This window comes from Morus notabilis, unplaced genomic scaffold (assembly GCF_000414095.1).
Source record: "Morus notabilis unplaced genomic scaffold, ASM41409v2 Scaffold2062, whole genome shotgun sequence".
Lineage (NCBI taxonomy): Eukaryota > Viridiplantae > Streptophyta > Magnoliopsida > Rosales > Moraceae > Morus > Morus notabilis.
In genome coordinates this window covers 20,368-29,649 of record NW_010364422.1, presented here as the reverse complement: position 1 = coordinate 29,649, position 9,282 = coordinate 20,368, and the positions used below count along the sequence as shown (strand labels likewise).

Here is a 9,282-nt window from a genome sequence, read left to right as displayed (position 1 = left end):
AATGGGAATGACATGTATTAATAATGTTTTAATTAAAGATTCTGAACTTTAATTAAATTCATTATGAACATTGCTTTTTGATTATTATCCTTAAACATTATCCTCTCGTATATAACACTTATATACAATGTTTAAGGTTACATAAATAACCATGGAATTTTCATTGATATTCATAAATATATGCACATAAAATAATGAATAAACTCTTTTATTAAATAAATAATAAATATCCTATTATATCTCATGCTTCTAGGACACCATTCCCAACAGGTACTCCATCAAGATTTGTACCTGCACTGACTCTGACTGTTATCTTCATGATTAATTTTTGAGGAAAGAAGACTTCCCTTACTAAATTTATAAGGGCGCATTTTGATAGATGCAGAATTATAATTATAATTCTAAATCTTAATTTTAACGTGAAATGGGACAAATTGCGATAGTTAAATAAGTTGTAGGAATTAATTGTTAAAATAAAAAAATTTGAGGATAATTTGTTACAACACTACAAATTCAGGGAGCAATTTTGCTAAAAACCCTTTCCTTTTTGGTTAGGAATAAAAAAGATCTTAACATTATTTAACGTTTATATTTTTTTTCAGATAAACATAGATAACCCACGGTCAAATTAACCTCAAAACTAGATATTATGAACTCTTATCATATAGAACTGCGAAGCGGTACTATTTATCCCAATGAGCTAGTGCCACGACCCCATTGCTCATCCGGGTAGGCCCCGTCCTACGGGCGGCCCACAAGATGTGGCCCATTCTCGTAAGTAATGGGGGCCTTGATTGTGTAAGGTTTCTTAAAATCACGCTTACATGGTAATTTTATGGCATCGCAATAATGTTCCCTTTTTAAATCCCCAAGACTCCCATTCGAGGGAAAAAAGAAAAAAAAGTAAGAAAAACCAAAAAATGAGCGGAAAAAAGATTAAAAAATGGGTTATTTGTACATTTATCGCGTAAACTTATAAGAGTTTGGCAATTTTTCTTTTGAACTTTTAATTTTGATAATGTTTTTTAACTATAAAATAATTATAAACTTTTTTTATAATGATTGTATTCAATTAGTATCGAAAAAATAAATTTCAAGAGAAAATTACAACATCCTAAATAAAATGTAACACAAATCTCTCAATTATCTATCTATCAATCTCTTAAATTAGATAAAAAAAAAGAGCAAAATTGACTGAATGGGCCATTATGCAATTGTTTTGTAAGTTTGAGGGATAAATTACTAAAATTATAAGTATATAAGGACAAATGTACAGAATACCAAAAAAAAAAAACCAAAAATGTGTGAAACCTGATAAATTCATGCGTGCGTTTAGAATTCATTCCAAAATGATTTTTTTTTATGAAAATAGAAATGAAAATATTTTCAATCTGAGCAGAAATCATTTTTAAAAATGTGTTTGGTAGTTTTATCAAGAGATTATTTTCAATATAAAAAACTCATTAATGTTTCTCTCTGCTAGAGAGAGGAGAAAATGAAAATAAAAAATTATGGGCGCGTTTGGAACTCGTTTCAAAATGATTTTATTTTTTGTATGAAAATGAAAATGAAACGTTTTCAATCTCAAATAGAAATCATTTTTAAAAATGTGTTTAATAGTTTTATTAAGAGATTATTTTCAGTATAAAAAATCTCATTAATGTCTCTCTCTCTCTACTCTAGAGAGGATAAAATGAAAACAAAAAGTGAAAAACGACTAAAAGTTATTTTTCATTTCTCTCTTATTTTACACTAAACTAAAAAATTATTTTCATTTATGTTTTTTGTCTTTATTACGCCAAACGCCGTTTTAAAAACGTTTTCATTTTTTCTTTTTCAAAAAACGTAAAAAATAAAAATGAGATCAATTCTAAACACGACTTAAAAATGACTAAAAAAATATTTTTTATTTCTCTCATATTTTTTACTAAATTAAAAAATCTTTTTCATTTTTATTTTTTATTTTTAATTGTGCCTTTTATTTGTTTTTCTTGAAAAATGTGAAAAATAAATTATCCGTTCATTTTATTGATTTGAGTTTAGAATTTAAATTTTTTTACAGTAAAAAATTCTTATAAATAATTATATCTAATTTTTTTATTATAATAAAAAATTCTCACATAAAGTTACATATCAATTCAAATTAAACGGGCCAAAAATAATTCCAATTCTAAACACGGTACAAGAATCTCCAGATTTTCCCGTCATCCAAACACACACTCGCTCTCTCTCCAGGGTTTTGATTAAACATCTCAAGATCACACGCGTCCTTGCACTTCCTGGAATAGCTTCTACTGTTAATTTCTTTTCTCTTTGTTGCGGTGAATAGATATGCCTTGTCATTCGGACCCCGAAACTCCATTTCTCTAGGGTTTTCGCAGGATTATACTGGCATCTCCTTCGATGAACAGCGATTGCGAACTCGATAGAAAATCAGATGCCATTGATGAGCATGAAGATTTAAAGGGAAGGATCTCAGAAGGCGGCGGCGGCGTCGATGGCTCTAACGACGAGAGGTGTTCGAATTCGAGGGTGTCCGAAGACGCTAGGGTTTCGGAAATGGAGCTTGATCCGGGAGCTCAAGACGCCGCGGCTGGTCCTAGGGTTCCGGAGAGGGGAGGATTAGAGAAGGAGGAGGTTAGGGTTAAGCTTGAGGTATCTAAGGAGAGTGATGGTGGAGAAGCTTACAAGGAAATGGAATTGAAAGAATCGGAGGTTAAGGAAGAAAACTCGAGCGCCAACGGAGGCGAAGAAGCTCAAAATGAAGAAGAAAGCGAGGAGTATGATCAAAAAGAGGCGCAGAAACGTAGTGGTTCTCAGTACAATTCTTTGTTGTCCGAGTTCGATGATTTTGTGGCGAATGAGGAAAGCGGCCAAATAGCGACCTGTAGGGCGTTGCGCTATGGGTTTGAAGTCGGCGACATGGTCTGGGGAAAGGTGAAGTCTCATCCATGGTGGCCGGGCCACATATTCAACGACGCATTTGCGTCTCCTCAGGTGCGGCGAACCAGGAGAGAAGGTCATGTATTGGTGGCTTTCTTTGGTGACAGTAGCTACGGATGGTTTGACCCCGCCGAGCTCGTCCCTTTTGAAGCCAATTTTGCGGAGAAGTCGCGGCAAACGACTTCGCGGAATTTCATGAAGGCCGTGGAAGAGGCCGTTGATGAGGTGAGTAGGAGGGCCAGTCTTGGGTTGTCGTGTAAATGCAGGAATCCGTACAACTTTCGTGGGACGAATGTTCAAGGATATTTCGTAGTTGATGTGCCTGATTATGAGCCACGGGCAGTCTATTCCGCGGCGCAAATTCAAAAGGCTAGGGATAGTTTTAAGCCAGCCGAAGCCGTGTCTTTCATTAAGCAATTGGCATTGTCTCCCTGCCTTGGTGATGAGAAGGATGTGAGTTTTGATAAGAATAAGGCCACGGTGTCCGCTTATAGGAAGACCGTGTTTGAAGAATATGATGAGACGTATGCACAGGCGTTTGGTGAGCAGCCAGGACGCCCCCGGCGCGCTCCAGTTAACTCACCAGACCAGCCTGTTAAACCTGTTAAACAGCCACCTCTGGGTACTAATTAACTTGGTTTTGAGTTAGGCTTTGCACATTACCTTGATTTGTTAATTATTCATCTTAGTAGTTGTTGTGGTAATACTAGCGTTTTCTGAAAGCTATTTATACTTTTTCACTTTGAAAAATCTGCAAACGTGGTGATTATTCGTGCCACTAGGTTCGTTTTTTTGTTTTTTTGGTAGAAAAATGTTTAGATTTTGCTTGTTTGGAAATTCATGTTTACAAAAGTCAAATCTTCACATTGCTATATTCATTCATTAGTTTTTTAATAGTCTTGCTTGCTAACTTAGGATGGTGCTTGTTACTTTGCATTTGTTTCAGGTTTTGAATTTCTGTTATGATAATTTTTATTGCAACGATATGTTATCAGTCAATGTTTTCTGTGGAGGAGAATGGAAGTGATTAAATTATAGACATTTAGGTTAACGAAAAGTTCTTTTGATGGTTAACATGCTTAGGAAATTTGTATTGTATGTGCGTGTGATGCATTTGGGCCAAAATAAGAAGAATAGGACTCATTAAGATAGGTATTCAGGTTAAGAAGAAGCTCTTTTAATAGTTAACATGGTAGGAAATCTGTATCATATGTGCAAGCATTTGGGCCGAAATAGAGGAAACTCAAAATGGGTAAAATTGCATCTCTATATTGGTCAATGCTATAAATGAGGTGGGTGGGCAGAATGTAATGGTGGATGTGTGTCTGTCCGTCCGTTTCCTGCATTTGGGATAAAAACTGGATCTGGGAAACCTTGTGTTAATCTAATTATGAGACATATGCTATGTTGGACCTCATATGTGAAGACTTATGGTATTACTCTGAATCTCTATCTAGGTTTGTTGACGCATTGCACCATACATACACGCAAAGCATAAGTAGCTATTATTTTCTTAGTCTTCAAGCAGTTTATTTGTCCAGTCCATTTTGTTGGTCGAGTATCCCTTAAATTTTAACATAATTAATTTGTCTAGGCCCTCCCTCTCTCTAGCCCATATATGTGTGTGTGTGTGTGTGTGTGTGTGTTTTAATTTGCTAGTCTAGACGTCAGCTTCTAGTTACAACACATTTTGTATATCTCTCGTTTTATTAATTTGGTTTGCAAGACATAAGTTTTGGCATTTCACCACCCCAGACCTCTCTCCCCTGTTTTCTGATTTTGTTTGTCAAAGAGAAATATTACACCCCTTTTCCTTTTGTCTGATGATAATATCTAGTAAACTTGCATTCTGTTTCTTGGTTCTGATTGATGTGTTTGCATCCTGCACAGCTCCTTTGAGTGGTCCATTGGTGATTGCGGAAACTCTGGGTGGTGGTACAAGTGCCAGTAAACATACGAAAGCTAAGGAGAATTCCAAAAAAGACAGGTACCTTTTCAAGCGTAGAGACGAATCGAGTAACTTAAAAGCCCATCAAATTAGCCAAGGGCAAGCAAGTTCGTCTGCCCCATCGGCTTGTGTGGATGGATCAGTAGCAGCTGGGGATGAGGATTATGTGTTGCAGAAGAGAGCTCCAGCTGTCCCTGTAAAGGCTCAGATTTCAGGGAAACATGAACAGACTGGGCTTATTAGCATTAGCGGAGCAGATTCAGGTTCTCATGGCAGAGGACCCATAAGCGCAGATCTAACATCAGGAAGCAGTTCTCTTGCCACCCAACATGTTACTGAGGACACAAAGCCATCTCTTGATGAGGGGAAGGGACCTCTTGAGGAAGTGAAACAGGGATCAGGGTCTGCGTCAGACAGAGGAGTTGTTGGCTCTAATGATTTGTTAGGGAATGGAACTCTGCCCTGTGTAAGAGATGGTGCATCACAATCTCCTAAACAGGATGGTGAAGGCTTGGCTGGGTTTAAACCTGACGAGAAAGCCAAAATATCCAGATCAGATGAACAGTTTCAACAGCCTCAGTTGAATTCCACAGTGAGAGTGGAAGAAAGCCATGGAATGGACGAAGTTCGGGATGGCCATGTTGTTGGAGGTCCTTCACCAACTGATGCAAAGCGTTTGAGTGGAAAGAGTACTGCTGGTGGAGTGAAAAAGTCAAAAGCTAAACGGCCGTTGGAAGAATTAACCCCTGAGAACTCAGTGGAGGGAAAGAAGAAGAAAAAGAAGAAACAATTAGGTTCAGAAACAAGCTTCAGAGATCCACAGAAGAATTTAGTTTCCAAAAAAGTTGGTCCCTCTGGGGAAAAATTAGTGGGAAGATCAACCCTTGTTGGTTTGGCTCCCAAAGAAGAACTAAAGGTTGAAAAACCTAAGAAAAACGTTGCTTCTAGTATCAATTTCTCAGATTCTGTTGGAACATCTGTTGATATTGGAAATGTTGAACTTGAACTTCCACAACTTTTGAGTGATTTGCAAGCTCTTGCTCTTGATCCTTTTCACGATGCAGAAAGAAACAGCCCTGCAATTGTACAGAAGTTTTTTTTGCGATTCCGGTCTCTTGTTTACCAGAAAAGCTTGGTTCTTTCACCACCATCAGAGGCTGAATCTATTGAAGCTCGCCCCACAAAGAACTCCTCTGAGCATGTTAGAGATTTGCCATCCTCAAAATCAGCGAAACCCTCATTTAGAGCTGATGATCCAACTATAGCTGGACGTAAACGGGCTCCATCTGATCGTCAAGAAGAGATTGCAGCCAAGAAGTCCAAGAAAATGAGCGATATAAGATCTTTGGCAGCAGAAAAGAAGGCTGCCCAGAAAACTTCTGAAGAGCCACGTGGGGAGGCAAGGGAAGCAGCAGTTCCATCTGGCCGAAAAATCAAGCATGTTTCCATCAAGAAAGCAGAGCATACTGCTAGGGCAGTTGAACCCACTATGCTGGTGATGAAATTCCCTCCCAAGACATCTCTACCATCCCCAGCCGAACTCAAGGCAAGATTTGCACGTTTTGGGCCTATGGATCAGTCGGGTCTACGCGTATTCTGGAAGTCATCAACGTGCCGAGTTGTGTTCCTGCACAAGTCAGATGCTCAAGCAGCTTGTAGATTTGCAGCGGCAAACAATTCTTTATTTGGCACACCAGGCATGAGGTGCTACACTAGGGAAGTTGAAGCTCCTGCGACTGAAGCTCCTGAATCTGGGAAGGGCCAAGGAGATGACATTTCCCTCGACACCCCACGGACCAAGGACACTGCTGTTCTTCAACGACCGTCATCAATCACTACAAAGCAGCCTCTTCCGCAGGCTGCCGTCCAGCTCAAGTCCTGCCTGAAGAAGGCAGCTACCGATGAGTCGGGGCAGCAGGGAACTGGCGTAGGTGGAGGCAGTGGTAACAGTAGAGGTACCCCACGTGTAAAGTTCATGTTGGATGGGGAAGACAGTAGTAGTAGGGTTGAGCAGTCATTGATGGCTGGTAATAGAAATAACTCCAGCAACAACAGTGCTAGTTTTCCAGATGGTGGTGCACCTTCCTCTTCCAATTCATCTTCTACTTCTACTTCTGTTGCAATGGATTTTAGTGTTAGAAACTTTCAAAAGGTCATTTCTCAATCCCCACCTATTCTTCCAACCCCTCAATTAGCAAAAACCCCACTTAACAATTTACATCATCTTGAAATGATAGCACCTCCCAGAAACACAACATCCATTGCACCGCCCACTGTTGATATTTCCCAGCAGATGCTAAGCCTCTTGACGAGGTGTAACGATGTTGTGACCAATGTCACGAGTTTGTTGGGCTACGTGCCTTATCATCCTCTTTGATTAAACAAAAAAACAGTAAAAAGGAAAGCAATCTCGGCATAAAAGAAAAATACATCTACCAAGGCTTGTGTAGAAGTGGAGTAATATTTGCGTGACACTAAAAAGGGCGAAAATCATATGAGCACTCCACAATTATTGAGGGAAAAGACGTGGAAGTGGGGTCTAATTCCCGGGTCAAGAGCTGCTGAAGGATCGAGATAGAGAGGCCAATTTTTAAGCATGGTTTTGGGCTGAAAAGATGTTTGGCTGTGGATACTTTAACCATGTAATCTGATATCATATGGTGCCATAGCGATGTTATGCATCTTGGTTGGTTTTTTTTTTTACTTTCTATTCTGTGGGCCTGCGGTTATGCATTGCTCACTCCAGTTCTGTTTTGAGCTTCGTGAATTGAAATTACTCATAGGCACGTTTACACGTTTTGTTTTGCCCCTATGGTGGCCGTATTTGTGATATTCGGTCTCGCGGGGCATTGCTAATGACCACATAAACGCCCCATCTGTTGAAGCCGGCACTAAAGGAAGATTTTATTCCTTTGGTATGCTTTTCGCTCCAAAGAATATTTTTCTTTTCTGTATTTAGAAAATCTATTTACACCCGGAAAAAGGGTCACGAATGCATGATAAATTAAAATTGAAATACACCCCAAGGATAAGAACTCTAACGACCGCTGATTCTTGTCCTTTTTTCACCCCTTTCAAAATAAAGCTTTATATTCCTTGTTTTTCACCCCGAATGTGTGACTTTGTTATCACATTAGAAGAAGTCAAAGATTTTTTTTTTCCTTCTTTTTTATGAGAAAAATAAAGGGTAGTTTACTTGTAACAAAATCACCTCCAAAACTGTTTCTCGTTAAGTTTATTTCCACCCGACTACATAAAGTAATGATGGAAGAATCAAGAATTTAGAAGAAAACGACATGCTTACAACTTTGACATTTACAAGTAAAATCGATATCATCATTTATGCCTACCTACACACGTGTGGAGGTTGCAAACGTGCTTTCATTTTGCATTGTTCAATGTGACTGTTTACCGAATAAACCCCACTTTATTTTATTCCTTCGTCCTAAAGCACAAGCGATTACCACGCGCCTTGTACGCGTCTTTTTCCCATAAATATACGAATATCCACGATTTAATAAAATTAAAAAATATTTGCCGTCAAATTTTTGACAAAAAATTATTTTAGAAGAAACAAATAAGAAAATCATTTTAAAAAAAAAATGAAAATAACATAGAAAACAAGTCTACGCGTATTTTCATATCTAATCTAATAAACATATAGAGTCATCCACCCTAAGAAAAGGAACAAATAATAACAAACTGACGCGCCTAAGGAGCTATTCTAGGGAATCCCAGAAAAAGCCAGAGAGCCATTATTTTCCCGAGTCGGTTTCACTTTCTATGTATTTTCCTTCCTACCCATTTTCCCTCCCTTTAAATTCCCAGACCCGTTCTTTTCTCCCCCAAATTTCAGTTTCCTTCCCTCCAAACAAAAAAAGCTCTCTTTACACTTCTTAGATTAGATTCTCAAATTCGTTTTTTCCTTCCCATAGAAGATCTTCTTCTCATAGCTATGGAGTGCAGACCTCTGGACATAACCTTAATCTCGGCGACGGACCTGAAGGACGTCAATTTCCTCTCCAAGATGGACGTCTACGCCGTCGTTTCGATCTCCGGCGACTCCTTCTCAAAATCCAAGCAGAAGACCCACGTCGATAAGGACTCCGGCCCAAACCCTAGGTGGAACTACACCATGAAGTTCACCGTCCCCGACGCCGCCGCCAAGCAGAACCAGCTCACCCTCAAGATGAAGCTCGTCTCCGACCGCAGCTTCGGCGACAAGGAGATCGGCGAGGTCCACGTCCCGATCAAGGAATTGCTCGACAATTACGGCGACGAGAAGTCGGAGAACCTCGTCACCTACAACGTCCGTTTGCCGAGCGGCAAGTCCAAGGGGACCCTAAGTTTCTCCTACAAATTTGGGGAGAAATTCACGGCTCCGGTTCAGC

General features: G+C 39.2%; 2 protein-coding genes across 2 annotated transcripts in view; both read left to right on the top strand.

Moving 5' to 3' along the window:
- The first annotated feature begins 2,201 nt into the window (after window positions 1-2,201).
- On the top strand, window positions 2,202-7,841 carry LOC21390089. The gene is made up of 2 exons (XM_010106622.2): window positions 2,202-3,565; window positions 4,834-7,841. Exons 1-2 carry the CDS (start codon window positions 2,404-2,406, stop codon window positions 7,266-7,268), a joined length of 3,597 nt encoding a protein of 1,198 aa, XP_010104924.1. The 5' UTR covers window positions 2,202-2,403; the 3' UTR covers window positions 7,269-7,841.
- Window positions 7,842-8,615: 774 nt separating this feature from the next.
- The window catches only part of LOC21390088 (protein SRC2), a 1,388-nt gene continuing 721 nt past the window's right edge, over window positions 8,616-9,282 (top strand). The window contains exon 1 of the mRNA XM_024171148.1: window positions 8,616-9,275. Coding sequence (XP_024026916.1) covers window positions 8,847-9,275 — 429 coding nt within the window. The 5' untranslated portion in view covers window positions 8,616-8,846. The remainder of the gene's footprint in view (window positions 9,276-9,282) is intronic.

Excerpts from the sequence above, each read along its gene's own strand:
- LOC21390089 (XM_010106622.2), top strand. The coding sequence starts at position 2,404 with ATGAACAGCGATTGCGAACTCGATAGAAAATCAGATGCCATTGATGAG. Across the intron at positions 3,566-4,833 it reads TGTTAAACAGCCACCTCTGG|CTCCTTTGAGTGGTCCATTG; the intron begins GTACTAATTAAC and ends CATCCTGCACAG.